The sequence below is a fragment of the Microcebus murinus genome, chromosome 10 (assembly GCF_040939455.1).
Source record: "Microcebus murinus isolate Inina chromosome 10, M.murinus_Inina_mat1.0, whole genome shotgun sequence".
Taxonomy (NCBI): Eukaryota; Metazoa; Chordata; class Mammalia; order Primates; family Cheirogaleidae; genus Microcebus; species Microcebus murinus.
The window spans coordinates 78,949,975-78,966,789 of record NC_134113.1 but is presented as its reverse complement, the minus strand read 5'-3'; the positions used below and the strand labels follow the sequence as shown (position 1 = coordinate 78,966,789).

General features: G+C 40.5%; 1 protein-coding gene and 1 pseudogene across 1 annotated transcript in view; one reads left to right on the top strand and one right to left on the bottom strand.

Moving 5' to 3' along the window:
- The first annotated feature begins 5,115 nt into the window (after window positions 1-5,115).
- The window catches only part of IRAG2 (inositol 1,4,5-triphosphate receptor associated 2), a 97,694-nt gene continuing 85,994 nt past the window's right edge, over window positions 5,116-16,815 (top strand). Inside the window, exons 1-3 of the mRNA XM_076007558.1 lie at window positions 5,116-5,689; window positions 7,249-7,359; window positions 15,897-16,077. Of these exons, the coding sequence (XP_075863673.1) occupies window positions 5,116-5,689; window positions 7,249-7,359; window positions 15,897-16,077 (866 nt within the window). The remainder of the gene's footprint in view (window positions 5,690-7,248; window positions 7,360-15,896; window positions 16,078-16,815) is intronic.
- On the bottom strand, window positions 11,924-14,031 carry LOC142873407 (elongation factor 1-alpha 1-like; annotated as a pseudogene).

Here is a 16,815-nt window from a genome sequence, read left to right as displayed (position 1 = left end):
AGGAATGAGCATTAGTGGAAAGCAGTAATGTAGGTGGTTTTTCTTTTTTGAGACAGAGTCTGACTCTGTTGCCCAGGCTAGAGTGCTGTGGCATTAGCCTGGTTCACAGCAACCTCAAACTCCTGGGCTCAAGTGATCCTCCTGCCTCAGCCTCCCAGGTAGCTGGGACTACAGACATGTGCTACCATGCCTGGCTAATTTTTTCCATATATTTTTAGCTGTCCAGCTAATTTCTTTTTATTTTTATCAGAGATAGGGGTCTCGCTCTTGCTCAGGCTGGTCTCGAACTCCTGACCTTAAGTGATCTTCCCGCCTCAGCCTTCCAGAGTGCTAGGATTACAGGCATGAGCCACCGTGCCCCGCCAGTAAGGTAGTTTTGTTGACTGTAAGAACATGGGAGCACCTCAGTTGTTGGAGTCAGAGATTTTATTGTAGGTCTTCTCCTGGTCTCTGAGAAGAAAACCAGACCTCATACAATAAGAAGTGAAACAGAAGAACAGTCAGTTTTCAGAAGCATATGTGGTGTTCTGCTATTTCAGAAATTGTTCCAATAAGAGATGTTTATAACAAGCTTGGTGAGACCCAGCCAAGAAGCTTAATATAACAAGGTTAGGTGAATGGTGGGAGGAGAGGGTTCTAGTCTATACCAGCTTGCATTTATTAATAATCAGAAAGGTTGCAGATGACAAACTCACTGAGCATTTACTAAATCTGGGACTTGTTTGCAAATCATTTTGATTAACAGCTGCTATCAACTAACCTAGAAAGGGCAGGGAAAAGTAAGTGTTATTATTTTATCACATAAAATACTAGTCACAAAGAGACTGAAAATACTTTAAAATGGCAAATATAAAATTCGCTGGTTAAGTGGGAAAGCATGGTCTGCCCTCCCACTGAGCTCCCTAAAGATGGGTTTCCTGGGAACGTCTTAGTGAACAGATGTTTCTTCTTATGTTTTGATGAAGAGTTTCGTGGCATCTAATCATTAGTGAAGGGATGTTTTGGCAAAAGGAACCCCTTGTTTGTAACTATCTAGTTAGCTATGTACCCGTATATTTAGATTTTTTTACATGCATTAATTAAGGATTTTACATTTATTAAACTACCAAGTGGTGCTCAGGTGAGCCATGAAAGATTTGTCTGGCTTTCATATCAAGTATTGAATAATTTAAAAAATCTGCCCACCTGACCTAAGGTTTGAAAGTTCAATGTTCAAGAAACAATATTAGTAAAGGGAGAAAAAAAAAATTGTGGTAAAGAAAAAAAAATGGTAAAGGAAAGATAATTACATTGTCAACATAATCTTTTTTTGAGTTAGAATTTGATTCTAAGGCTTTCTAAAGAGCCTTTTGAATCACCCTGCAATCTGCCAGCTTTTTCAAGGATGCTACTTTTGTACCTCTGTATAATTGTTATGACTTTCTTTGAAATGAAATTTTTGGGGTGGAGAACCCGTGGCCTCAAGGCCACATGTGGCCCTCTGGATCCCCTAGTGCGGCCCCTTGACCGAATCCAAACGTCACAGAACGAATCCCTTTAATAAATTGGATTTAGTCAAAAGGCTACACTCAAGGATCCAGAAGAGTAGTACATATGGCCTCAAGGTGACAGGTTCACCACCTGTACTGTTGCCATCATCAGAGGGTTTTCATTGTTGCGTTACAGTTTTGGATCAAGCAGATGGTTGAAAAGTGTTAATTCAAGAGCTTTTACTATATATAACAAGACAATTCAGGCAATAGTAATAGTAATGGGACTAAGAGTCTATAATCAAGAACAGTGAGGCACATTCAATCAATAGGAGGGATTAAGCAGTAAGATTAGTGAAATAAGCAGCATGGGAAATCTCTAACATTATTTTACTTTACATTTAGCTCATGTGAATCCAAGTGGAAATTCCTATAGCATATTTATAGTTCTATTTTAAAATGTTCTGTTTCTAACCCTGCATTTAGCTAACAATTTGTATAGTATTATGCATAGTGTATCGCACATAATAGATGCCCCTAAATTTTTCCCTGCACTCACTCCCAAACTGGGATAATCTATTACAGGCTATCACAGTTCCTGGCTATGTGAGTAATTATTTATTTGTGGGCTTTAGGGTTGCCAGATTTAGCTAATAAAAATAAAAGACATGCATTGAAATTTGGATTTCAAGTAAACAACAAATAGTTTTCTAGTCTCAGCATGTTCCATGCAACATTTCGGACAGACTTATACTAAAAAAATGATCATTATTTATCTGAAATTAAAATTTTGGGCATCCTGGGGTTAATCTGGCAACCCTATTGGCTTACTTGTTCATATCTGCATCTTCCACAGATTACAAATTTTAGGAGAGCAGGTGCTCTGGTTTCTTCATCATTGCATCCCTAGTATCTGCACAGGGTTCAGCACTTAGTAGGAATTTAATAAATATTGGTTGGCTGCTTGAAGTATGTGAAATGTAACTGAGTTCATAGAACCTAAAAGCAAAAGAAGCACTTGCCATTGGGATTTCTGCAAGTGTATCATCTTCACACAGTAAATAATCAGCTAAAACAGATAAATAACAGGGAAATTCCTTTTAAAAGACTTCAGGCAACTGATTCTCCTAGTACAATTCACTCTGTTTTTAATTTTTCAGTTAATGCTTTTTCAAAGGCAGTAATTGTATAATACAAAGCAAGTTAGACTTGTATTTTTAAGTATTCTGGCAGACTGCAGCTGATCTTTTCCACCAGGATCTAAAACTAAAAAAGAGGTTAAGAGGTTTAGACAGAAGAGACAAGAGGTATTTCCAAGCCGTATATGATGAAGGTGGCACAAATTTTGAAATCTTTATCACCGCATCTTATTCATTGAACTCTCACAAATGTTATGCTTTATATTAGAAAAAGCAAAACAAGTTAACCTTGTGAAGCTCTGTTCGCTCATGAAGAGCCAGTGTCTTAAGTGTACTCTTCATGAGGTTTAGCTTATCAACCACCAAGCAGGACTCAGGTGAGTTGTAGAAGTTTAGAAGACAGATGGTAGAAGGAGAAAAATGCTTTGGAAAAGCAAATACAAATGCGTGTCTTGTACACTAGGAAGGTTAATCCGGGTCAGTAACAAATGCCTACAAAGTGAGGCTTCTCATTGTGACTTGAACAACACACCAGGCGGTTGTTCAGTGACAGGGGTAGACAGGGTTTGGGAGTCTGAGGTTCCAACTTCAGGGCATCCGTTAGCCCCATATCCAACCTGTCCCTCAATTTCCCTGGCTCGGGAAGAAACGGTCTCTGGGAGAAACAGTCAACTCAAATTGAAAACACTGATAGATACTTACCCAGTCTTTAGTAAGGCCCTTTGCTTGACATGAGGAAGTCAGATGTATTCCTGCTAAGTCACTTCCATAGTCACCTGTAGATTTGGAGTGCATCGTGTTCACGAGCAAATTCTCTTCCGTCATTACTACTATTTCACTTCCACCCTCCCACTTGAGCAATTGAGCAGCTCTTGTTTAGACAAAACGGTGTAATTCTCCAGAAAAAGTGATAGCTGAATGTAGTTGGGAGCCAAAAATCACAGCAGCTGGGGGGCATGGCCACAAGCCTGATAATTATAGATATTCTATAGAATTGCAGATTAGCAGTTGTGCCAACAATTATGTATTGAATATCTAGGGAAAGAATCACATGATGGCATTTGAATACAAGCATTAAAAGCATTTTTGAGGAGACGACATGCATTCACATTTGAAACAATCCAAGAATGAAAGACGACATTTAATTAAATGAGAAAATATACAGTATAATTATAAATCCTAGGAAAGATCAGAAAGAATTGAGTCCAGTGAGTATAAACCGATTCCAGAATTTTAGTAAAGGGATGTGTTTTAGGCTACACATTGAAAGATAAGCTTTGCATAGATGGAAAAGAAGGTATTGTTAGGAGACAACATAAAGGTGCAGAGATGGTCCTAAATGGTAAAAAGGATAGTGGAAACTCATTGTATTAAAGTAAGATAAAGCCAGATTGAGGGGATTTTGAGTGTCTTCTTCTTTGAGTATCTTCCTGTCCTTCTAGGTACCCCTTTCAATTATAGCTCTTTTAAAATTTCCATACTTCTTGTTCATTCTTTATTAGGGGAGTTAAAAAAAAATCTATGGAAATTTTTGTCAAGGTCCTAAAAAATCATAACTTTCAAAACTAATACTTTCATAGCTGTTCAACTATTTGGTTGTAACTATTCAAACGATTGTAATTCTTTGCCTAGACTAGTTATTTACTTATTTAATTTTTGAGACAGTCTCCTTTTGTTGCTGTGGGTAGAGTACAGTGACGTCATCATAGCTCACAGCAATCTCAAACTCCTGGGCTCAAGCAATCCTCCTGCCTTGGCCTCCCTGGTAGCTTGGACTACAGGTGAACGCTATTGTGCTTGACTAATCTCTTCTCTTCTCTTCTCTTCTCTTCTCTTCTCTTCTCTTCTCTTCTCTTCTCTTCTCTTCTCTTCTCTTCTCTTCTCTTCTCTTCTCTTCTCTTCTCTTCTCTTCTCTTCTATCTTTTGAGATGGGGTCTTGCTCTGTGGCCCTGGGTGGCATGCAGTGGCGTGTCATCGTAGCTCACTGTAGCCTCAAGCTCCTGGGCTCAAGTGGTCCTTCTGCCGCAGGCTCCCAAGTAGCTGGGAACTACATGTGCACGTCATCACATCCTGCTAATTTTTTCCATTTTTGGTAGAGACAAAGTCTCTGTCTTGCTCAGGCTGGTCTCGAACTCCTAACTCCAGAGATCTTCCGGACTTGGCCTTCCAGAGCACTAGAATTACAGGCATGAGCCACCATGAGCTCGGCCCTCGGAGTTGTTTTGAAGTCATGAGATGAAGGGTATAGAGCTTAGCACTATGCCTGGCACATGGTAAATCCTTTACGTATGTCAGCTGTTCTTTCCTAGAAGTTTGATTGCCAAAGTTAAATGCATGGAAAGTTGCTTAAAGCAATTGAGCGTCTGGTCTCGAGCCCTCCAAAGTTGACTTGGGAATAAATGGCCTGTTGCTCAATTATTGTTAGGACAATGCTAACTTTTAAATATGTGTCTACTTTTTCCTATACTTTAGCCACTTCGTCTGTGTAACCGGGGGAGAAGTCACCAATGGCCTCTGCAAGGAAAGTCCCTGGGAAGCGGCATAACCCAGTGGAAAGCATTTGTAGAAAAATCAGAGCCATCCAAAGGAGAGAAGCCATTTCAGATCCGATTCGACAGATAATCAAATACCAGTCTAGCAGTTTTGATAGTCCACAGACCAACACCAAGAGAAATTTTGAAGAGGTACTGAGGAAACTGACAGCTGCGCACATTCCTGTGCCCGACTCTCATTTGTCAAGTTATGACACCGTTGACACCTTCGCTTCAGCTCCTCAAATACTATCTCCAGGAACCCCATCCAGTGCTCACCTCAGCCCCCCTGAGGCTGAGACATACTCTGTTATTCTCACAAGCTCTGGAAACATCTCAAAGCCGAGGTCGGCGAGCAACAGGACTTACACATCTTCGATGTCACAGACCAGAAAACAGGAGTTCTCCTCTAGCGAGCGTTTGAATAACTATGCTAGTGACAATCATTTTAGTGCCTTAACACTCGACTTTGATTCCAACTTTTGTCGGAGCTCTGAATGTTTGGATCCTCAGGTTTCAGTGGTCAAGAAATTATCTCTGAATGAAGATGGTAAATAGTCATCTTTTAATGTTTGTTTTCCCAGTAGAGCAATAAGCATATCTACATTTAAAATACCTGAACTGAAAAAAAAAAACCAAATCCACATTATTAAAGTTTGGATGGAAACATCCATCTTTCCTTTTCTGTTTTAGCCATGTTTGTTTCCTTCCCCTAAAAGAAAATCTTATGTGTAAAATGTAAGTATTTTTGATGCTTCCAGTTAAAAACCTGATAGAAATTCTGGATTGTATTTATAATCATGTGCTATTTCTCCACTGACCTGCAAACAGACTTTCTCCAGGCCAAATCAGAATGTCACGATGGGAATACACAGATACAGGGGTGTTAAAATTCATACGGTCCTCAGGTGTCTTGCTGAAGTGACCGTGTTGGCATTTCTTTGTGTAAGAGTCAAACAAACATGTATTGGAGTGTGGGTTCCATTGCAGGAGCCAAGGACGTGGGCCAGGGGAGCATGTGAATTTTGCAGGCCAATGGGAATGTAGGGAACTCTACTTAGGAGACTGCAAGAGTGCCATGTGTAATAGGCACTGAAAAACAAAACAATGTAAAATGATACATTATCTGTAGAGCTAGTTTCTGCTTTCTCTCTATTTTTCTTAAGAAAGATTCCTGTTTGTGTTATACTAGTTGCTTTTTCATAGGACACTTTTCACATTAAAGGGCAAAAAAATGCATTTCCCTTTCTGTCTTTCCTTCTCTCCGACCTTTTATAAAACTTATAAAGTAAGGCCAGGCACAGTGGCTCACGCCTATAATCCTAGCACTTTGAGAGGCCTAGGTGGGAGAATTGCTTGAGGTCAGGAGTTCAAGACCCCACTGAGCAAGAGTGAGATCATGTCTCTACAAAAAAAAATAGAAAAAAAATTAGCCAGGCATCCTGGTGTGTGCCTGTAGGCCCAGCTAGTCTGGAGGCTGAGGCAGGAGGCTTGCTTGAGGCCAGGAGTTTGAGGTTGCGGTGAGCTATGATGATGCCATTGTACTCTACCCAGGGCAACAGAGCGAGACCCTGTCTCAATAAAACCTCAAAAACTTGTAAAAGGAAAAATGAATAATCTTTTTTTTTTTTTGAGACAGAGTCTCACCCTGTTGCCCTGGCTGGAGTGCTGTGGTGTCAGCCTAGCTCACAGCAACGTCAAACTCCTGGGCTCAAGCAATCCTTCTGCCTCAGCCTCCCCAGTAGCTGTGACTGCAGGCATGCGCCACCATGACTGGCTAATTTTTTCTATATATTTTTAGTTGGCCAATTAATTTTCTTTCTATTTTTAGTAGAGACGGGGTCTTGCTCTTGCTCAGACTGGCCTCGAACTCCTGGTCTTGAGCAATCCGCCTGCCTCAGCCTCCCAGAGTGCTAGGATTACAGGCGTGAGCCACCACGCCCGGCCCAATAATAGACCTTTTAAGACTACTTTTTTGTTGGTCCATTTAACCTAAGTAACCAGTATGGTGGGTGACTGTTTATTAAAATAGGTTTTCTTGTTAAAATGGAAATTAATCATTATAGCACAGAAAAAAAATTTAGATTTGCAAACTTTTTCTTCTACTAGGATGGAAACGAGGAGCTGATGGTGGTAAAGACATAACAGATGGCACCCACAGGGCCCATGAAGAAGAGGTGCTCACAAGTATTTTTTATGCATGTGACACAAAACACAAAGGTAAGTCAAAAGTTACCTGCTTGAGCATTTGGTGGTGCTAACCAAGTCATCTGTGCTTTCTATTTCGGGAGAAAGGGAAATGGTTTGGGGTAGGGGGTGTCTCTGTATCTGTGTCTACACATCTGCTGGATACAACCTAATTTGGGAATAAGATTGGCTATTTAGGTCTTGGTTATTTCTTTATAATTTCTTTGTACCTGTTTTGCATTTTTTAACAGTGACTTGGATGATTTTATTGAGCATAGCAGCTGACTTGCCAGCTGTAATCATTGATTGGAACTACTTACATGGCAGAGGTATTTCCCCACAAAAAGTATATATTTTAAATATATAACACCACTATATACAAGTTTAACTCAAAATTTTTAGTTAATTTTAGATTTTTTCACTTCTGTATTTTTTGGAGATGTGTTCTTTTTTAAAATTTCTGCAAGTAATTTTTAGTATGTAAATGATTCATACTCATTGTAACACAATTAATGATATATTAATAAGCAGAAAGAAGAGAGAAAAACAATCATCAGGAATCCTATTTCCCTGAGTAACCATTGTTAGTGATTTGTTCCATATCTTTACACAATATCCTCTGTCAGTATGGTTTTGGGTTTAGTTTTATTTGGATTAAAAATTTTTTTTATTATAGAACATTGCAAATACATACAGAAGTAGAATAGTATGATGAACCCTTATATGTGTGTTATAACCACTCATGTCTCGTTTCAACCCCACTCATTTTCCTCCACCCTGGATTATTTTACAACCCAGACATCACTTTATTTCATCTGTAAATATTTCAATACATATTTATAAGAGATAGTGACTGATTTTAAACACGACCATAATGCTATTATTACAACTGAAAAAGTAACATACTTTCCTAATATTATCAAATATCTCGTCAATGTTCCAAATTTCTCATTGGTGTAATATATATATATATATATTTTTTTTTTTTTTCTTAAATAGTCTTATTGTTCAAATCAATATCCAAGAAAGGTTGGTTTGTTGCAATTGGTTGTCTGCTTTATCTCTATGTTCCCTTTCTATCTTTCTTTTTGGCATTTTATGTTAAAGAAACTGGCTCTTTTATAGTTTCCCATAAACTGAAATTTGGTGATTGTATGTTTGTTGGAACACTTACCCTATTTGTCTCCTATGTGTAGAGTTTTAATCAGATAAAAGTTTGAGGGTTTTTTTGGTTCATTTTTTTGCATAGATAGTGTGTGTTTTCATCAGAAGGCAAAAGTTGGTGATGAAGGCCTAGATCTATTCTTTCATTAGGTGTTCCAAATGGCAATATTCTATCATTCATTTCTAATTTACCAGCTGGAATACATCTATAAAGAGAAATTACACTCTGCTTTGTCAACTCTTTGGGTATTCTGGGTCTTGTGTCTTGAAGGAGACACAGATAAAAGCTTGACTGGGTCCCTTTATCTGCCAGTTTGCAAATAATAAATTGATCCCTGTAGCGTCCTTCGAAGATGACCAGTGAAGTTTTGTGTGTGTGTGATTTTGAATTCATGATTTTAACATATTTGATATATTTTATCCATTGTAATTATTTGCCTTATTGATGATTATCTTTTTCTTATTGATGTCCATGGTTGAGCAGCAGGAATCTCTTCATGTTGACTACAGAGTCATTTTGGCAGGGAAGGAGGTGGTATAACTTTTCTATTAGTTTGAAATTATATCAAAATGTAAAGTTTTAAGAAAAGTGCAAAAAATTTGCATATGTCCTTTATCTAGATATATCAGTCATTTACATTTTGTCCCAATTGCTTTATCATTGGTCTCTCCCTCTTTCCCTCCCTCCTTCCTTCCTGCCTTTCTCTCTACCTCTTTTCTCCCTCCCTCCTTCCCTCCCTCTGTCTCCCACTTGAGACTAAGTTGCAGATATTATGCCCTTTTGTTCTCAAGTACATCAGTGTGTATTTCCTACTTAAAAGGGCATTTGCTGGCCGGGCGCTGTGGCTCACGCCTGTAATCCTAGCTCTTGGGAGGCCGAGGCGGGCGGATTGCTCAAGGTCAGGAGTTCAAAACCAGCCTGAGCAAGAGCGAGACCCCGTCTCTACTATAAAATAGAAAGAAATTAATTGGCCAACTGATATATATATAAAAAATTAGCCGGGCATGGTGGCGCGTGCCTGTAGTCCCAGCTACTCGGGAGGCTGAGGCAGAAGGATCGCTCGAGCCCAGGAGTTTGAGGTTGCTGTGAGCTAGGCTGACGCCACGGCACTCACTCTAGCCTGGGCAACAAAGCGAGACTCTGTCTCAAAAAAAAAAAAAAAAAAAAAAAAAAAAGGGCATTTGCTCACATGACCACATATCAGAATATTTAATATTGATACAATACTATTATCGAATTCAAAATTCCACATTCAGATTTTGTCCGTTGTCTCACTACCGTACATAGACTTCATAGCATTTTTTGTTTCCTGGTCCAGGTTCCAGTCCAAAAGTCACACGTTGTATTTAGCTATCACATCTCTTCAGTCTTTTTAAATCTGAAACATTTTTTTCAGATTCTTTGTCTTTTTGACCTCAAAAAAAATTTTTTTTGAGACAGAGTCTCACTCTATCACCCGAGCTAGAGTGCCGTGGCGTCAGCCTAGCTCACAGCAACCTCACACTCCTGGGCTCTAGCGATCCTGCTGCCTCAGCCTCCCGAGTAGCTGAGACTACAGGCATACGCCACCATGCCCGGCTAATTTTTTCTCTATATATTTTTAGTTGTCCAGCTAATTTCTTTTTATTTTTTATTTATTTATTTTTTTAGTAGAGACGGGGTCTCGCTCTTGCTCAGGCTAGTCTGGGACTCCTGACTTCTAACGATCCTCCCGCCTCGGTCTCCCAGAGTGCTAGGATTACAAGCGTGAGCCACCACTCCAAGCCAAAATTTTTGAAGAGTATAGGCCAATTTCTGTGTGTAATGTCTGACAATTTCCTCTTGATTAGATTCGGGTTATTCATTTTTGGCAGGCATACTACAGAAGTGACTGTGTGTCCTCAGTAGGCTATGTCAGGACTTTTAACTTTGATCACTTGGTGAATGTGGTGTCTGCCAGGTTTCTCCCTTGTAAAGTTACTATTTTTTCCTTTGTAGTTAATAAGCATTTATAAAATGAAGATACACTGAGTGTATTTAAGTATCCTCATCAAATTTTCACTCATTCCTTTTAGCATCCATTGATATTTCTTGCCTGAATGAATTATTAGTATTATACGATAATGGTTGCCAAATGAGAATTTTTCTGTCTCCATCATTCTTGCTATGTTTATTACCTGTCAATCTGCCTTAAGGGCTTTACCTTCTTTTTTTTTTTTTTTTTTTTTGAGACAGAGTCTCACTTTGTTGCCCTGGCTAGAGTGAGTGCCGTGGCGTCAGCCTAGCTCACAGCAACCTCAAACTCCTGGGCTCGAGTGATCCTTCTGCCTCAGCCTCCCGAGTAGCTGGGACTACAGGCATGCGCCACCATGCCCAGCTAATTTTTTATATATATATATATCAGTTGGCCAATTAATTTCTTTCTATTTATAGTAGAGACGGGGTCTCGCTCTTGCTCAGGCTGGTTTTGAACTCCTGACCTTGAGCAATCCGCCCGCCTCGGCCTCCCAAGAGCTAGGATTACAGGCGTGAGCCACAGCGCCCGGCCTTTTTTTTTTTTTTTTTTTTTTTTTTTTGAGACAGAGTCTCGCTTTGTTGTCCAGGCTAGAGTGAGTGCCGTGGCGTCAGCCTAGCTCACAGCAACCTCAAACTCCTGGGCTCGAGCGATCCTTCTGCCTCAGCCTCCCGAGTAGCTGGGATTACAGGCATGTGCCACCATGCCCGGCTAATTTTTTATATATATATCAGTTGGCCAATTAATTTCTTTCTATTTTATAGTAGAGATGGGGTCTCGCTCTTGCTCAGGCTGGTTTTGAACTCCTGACCTTGAGCAATCCGCCCGCCTCGGCCTCCCAAGAGCTAGGATTACAGGCGTGAGCCACCGCGCCCGGCTAGGGCTTTACCTTCTTACTAGTTAATTACTGTTACTATGAATTTCTGGATTCCTCTTACATTTTGTTGGTTTATAATTTGTTGCTGTCATTATTTATTTTGATGCCAAATTGTCCCAATATTGGCCCTCAGGACATTCTTCAAGCTGGCTCCTGTATCTGTCTGATATATCCCCTCTTTTATTGGCATTTCCTTACTTCCTAGTGCAGCCTGATGTCCCAGGTACTAATACTTTTGACATGTGCCCCATAGTTTTGAATAGCTTCCTTGTTTTTCTTTGTATTATAAAATTCTCTAGGCTTATCTTGTACATTTCCTGCTCCTGCCTTGGAATCAGTTATTTTTTCAAGGAGTACATGGCAACTTTTCATGGGAAATATTATATAGAGAGCACAATCATGGCATAAAGAATGGTTGTTGCTTCTAGGCATTTGCAGTGGTTAGATACAGGAAGCACTAATATTTGTTGAAGCTAAAATGCATTATGAGCTCATAGTCTTTCTTCCAGTGCAAGGGTTAGTGGATTGGAAGAACTGCTGGGTTTTTATGTCTCTCTCTCTCTTTTTTTTTTCTCATTAAACTTTGTTTTAATGGGTCTCAAAATTCTGTGACAGATTTTTGGTCAAGTTGTTTCCATTAAAAAGTACTGATTTTAAAAACTAATAACTTAAAACTGCCACACAAAAAGAAACAAAAGTGGTCCACAAAACATTCTCCTTTCCTTCTGAAGGTTTTACGATGCATTGTTATTAACAACCAGTCTTTTACTATTAAACTTAAATGGCCAATTGAAACAAACAGTTCCGAGACCGTTCTTCCACCACTGATTAAGAGTGGGGTGGCAGGTATTAGGGATAATATTCATTTAGCCTTCTGAGCTTTCTGGGCAGATTTGGTGACCTTGCCAGCTCCAGCAGCCTTCTTGTCCACTGCTTTGATGACACCCACAGCAACTGTCTGTCTCATATCACGAACAGCAAAACGACCCAGAGGAGGATAGTCTGAGAAGCTCTCGACACACATGGGCTTGCCAGGGACCATATCGACGATGGCAGCATCACCAGACTTCAAGAATTTAGGACCATCCTCCAGCTTCTTTCCAGAGCGGCGATCAATCTTTTCCTTCAGCTCAGCAAACTTGCAGGCAATGTGAGCAGTGTGACAATCCAGTACAGGAGCGTAGCCAGCGCTAATTTGGCCTGGATGGTTCAGGATAATCACCTGAGCAGTGAAGCCTGCTGCTTCCATTGGTGGATCATTTTTGCTGTCACCAGCAACGTTGCCACGACGAACATCTTTGACAGACACGTTCTTGACGTTGAAACCCACGTTGTCCCCTGGAAGAGCCTCACTCAAAGCTTCATGGTGCATTTCAACGGACTTTACTTCAGTTGTAACATTGACTGGAGCAAAGGTGACCACCATGCCAGGTTTGAGAACACCAGTCTCCACTCGGCCCACAGGGACAGTGCCAATACCACCAATTTTGTAGACATCCTGGAGAGGCAGACGCAAGGGCTTGTCAGTTGGACGAGTTGGTGGCAGGATGCAATCCAGAGCTTCAAGCAGTGTGGTTCCACTGGCATTGCCATCTTTACGGGTGACTTTCCATCCCTTGAACCAAGGCATGTTAGCACTTGGCTCCAACATGTTGTCACCATTCCAGCCAGAAATTGGCACAAATGCTACTGTGTCAGGGTTGTAGCCAATTTTCTTAATGTAAGTGCTGACTTCTTTAACAATTTCCTAGTATCTCTTCTGGCTGTAGGGCGGCTCAGTGGAATCCATTTTGTTAACACCAACAATTAGTTGTTTCACACCTAGTGTGTAAGCTAGAAGGGCAAGCTCATGGGTCTGCCCAGTCTTTTTTTTTTTTTTTTTTTTTTTTTGAGACAGAGTCTTGCTTTGTTGCCCGGGCTAGAGTGAGTGCCGTGGCGTCAGCCTAGCTCACAGCAACCTCAAACTCCTGGGCTCGAGTGATCCTTCTGCCTCAGCCTCCCGGGTAGCTGGGACTATAGGCATGCGCCACCATGCCCGGCTAATTTTTTATATATATATATCAGTTGGCCAATTAATTTCTTTCTATTTATAGTAGAGACGGGGTCTCGCTCAGGCTGGTTTTGAACTCCTGACCTTGAGCAATCCGCCCGCCTCGGCCTCCCAAGAGCTAGGATTACAGGCGTGAGCCACAGCGCCCGGCCTCTGCCCAGTCTTTGAGATACCAGCTTCAAATTCACCAACACCGGCGGCAACAATCAGGACAGCACAGTCAGCCTGAGATGTGCCTGTAATCATGTTTTTGATAAAGTCTCTGTGTCCTGGGGCATCAATAATAGTCACATAATATTTGCTGGTCTCAAATTTCCACAGGGAGATATCAGTGGTGATACCATGCTCACACTCAGCTTTCAGTTTATCCGAGACCCACGCATACTTGAAGGAGCCCTTTCCCATTTCAGCGGCCTCCTTCTCAAATTTTTCGATGGTTCCTTTGTCGATCCCACCACATTTGTAGATCAGATGGCCAGTAGTGGTGGACTTGCCCGAATCTACGTGTCCGATGACGACGATGTTGATGTGGGTCTTTTCCTTCCCCATTTTGGCTTTTATGGGTGGTTTTCACGGCACCTGTGTTCTGGCGGCAAACCCGTTGCGGAAAAAAAAGCTTATGTCTCTTTTTTATCACTGAATTGCCTTTCTCACCCAATGGCAATCCTGGTTCTCAATGTCACCAGTACAAATACTCATTTGCTTTACTCACACACACACACAATAGTTTCAGAGTAATAATACCAAACTACTTACATTAGTTTTCTATTGATGAATTACCAAAATTTGGCAGCTCCACACAACACAATTTTATTAACTCACAACATCTGTGAATAACAAGTCTAGGCACAGCTTAGCCAGATCCTTTGCTAAGGAATTCTAAGGCTGCGATCAAGATGCTGATAGGATTTAAGAAAGTATTTCTCTGAAGAAAATAAGAAAGCTTCACTGAAGGGCAATGGGGTGTGTATTAGGGTTCTCTGATGGGAAGATATATCTACATCCCTATATCTATCTAAAGAGATTTTTTTTTATAACAAACTGGGTCATGTGATCATGGAGGTAGGGTGAGTCAGCCAGCTGGGGATTCAGGAGAGCCAATGATTTGTTCTAAGTCCTAAGGCCTGAAAACTAGGCAAGCTGATAATATAGTTCCAGTCTAAAAGCCAACCGGCTTGCGATGAGGGAAAAGCCAACATTTCAGTTGAGTCTGAAGGCAGAAAAAAAGCCAATGTCTCAGTTTGAGGGCAGCCAGAAAGGAAGAATTCTCTGTCACTTGAAGGAAGGTCAGCTTTTTCCTTCTAGTCAGGCCTTCAACTGATTGGATGAGGCCCACCCACATTAGGGAGAGCCATCTGTTTAACTCTGTCTACAGATTTAAATGTTAATTTCATCCAAAAACACCCTCACAGAGACACCCAGAATAATGTTTGACCAAACATCTGGGCACCCCGTGGCTCAGTCAAGTTGACATATAAATTAACCATCATAGGAGACCTTTCTAGTTTTGAGGTATATGATAGAGGGTTTAGAATTTTAGAGAAGGAAAATGAGATAAATATATTCTTGTTGGCGTTCTGGCTTTCTTTCCAGTTCTACTGCAAATAAAGAACAAAATAATCTCTCTAAATAATTGCATTAGTCGTTTTATTTCTTTCCAATACTTAACTATCACATCTAAATGACATGTTACATCAAATTAATATTCCCTTTGAAGTTATTCAGTCCCCTTTGCAACTATCTCCTCTTCCTAATTATGAGACCTACTTTTTTCTTATGTTCTATCCTTACTTCCTCAAGGGAAGACCCTCCACTCTCGCATCTATCCTGTCAACCTTCTAATTAGTTTTTCCTCTCCCTGGCAAGCAGCCAGCCCAAAGCAGGCTCTAGTTGGAGTAAGAGAGAAGTCTTATGTTTAAAGAAGATTAGTGTGTCAATTACTAACATAGTCTGGGTGATTTTAACTTCTGAATGTGATAGTAGGACTGGTTGTGTCTAAGAATGGACTCCTTCCTGCAAAAAAAGAGTTGAAGTTTTTACTTGAGACTGAAATTTTATGTGGAGCAAAGGAAAAACTTCCTTTTTAAAAACCTGCTTTTTAAGGAAAGAATGAGAGAAAACATATAGCGCCATTTTGATTGCCTCCCGTAAGTGATTATTGATTACATATATCATCAATATTTAAACCTCCCAACAACTCTATATGATACATATCATCATTCACATCTTACGGACAAAGAAGTTGAGAGGCTCAGATTATTTTTTCCCATAGCCACACAGCTGGTAATTATCAGAGCCAAGATTTGACAGTAGGTCCATTGGACTCTAGCCCAAGGCCTATGGTCTGCTATACCATGCCATCGTGACAGGACTGTGAAGGTTGTATGGCATGTTTCTAGGATCCAGGAGATATAAGATTTAAGAACCTCATTTGTCAAAGTATATCTTCTCCATCTTTGAAAACTAATTTCCCTTTCTTCCTAAGGCTCAGTCGGAGTGGCCAAAATAATGGATTACCTGAGACAAACACATAGCCATGATTCTGAAGACAGTGGCCTTGAGGAGCTGTGGAATGTGCTGGATCCTGAGAAGAGAGACCCCCATGTGGATCTGGAAACTTTCCAAGCGCTCATGAAAGAATGGATGGCTTACTGTAGAACCAAATGGTAATCAGAATCCCAGCAGGATGCATTTTAAAGTTCTGTTTTAACAGTGGATTATAACTGATGCTAATCACTGCATTTCTGTTGATGAAAATGCTATGATCTGTGGCTTCTCCTGCTTTAGCATGCATTGCAAGCACCTGAATGATGTTGAACCGGCTTGCTGGGCCCTACCACCAGGATTCAGTAGGTCTGGGGTGAAGCCTGATAAATTTGCATTCTCACAAGTTTTTTAGTAATGCTGATAGTGGGGAGTGGATGCACTTTTGAGAACCGTTCCTCTAATATATTAATTCTGATAACATTCATTTCTCATGGCGAGTGGGGAGCACATAGTCTTATGTTCTCGCAAAGAATTGAGCTGGCATCAGAGTCAAGCTCATTATTGATATTGACCATCAAATCTCCAAATGTTTTTAAATTCAAGAATTCCCTTTTAAGGCCAGTGGAGCTAGTCAGTGACTGTAATTTGGAAGCCTAGAATATAGGGAGGTGAAGGGGAAAAAGAAAGGATAATGGAATTGGAAAAAAGGGTAGAGAAAGAGAATGGCACCCATGGTCCCATGTGCCCCTGGCGGATACAGGAGACATGTTATCTTCTTTCACAGGAAACCTAATTCCTGCTTCCCACTTGGCCACTGAGCTCCAGCTATCAGCAGATACATACTAGGGATTTGCTTAAAGAAAACGTCAAACCCAAAGAATGGAAACATTTGCTAGATTTCTGGCAGGGTGAGCATG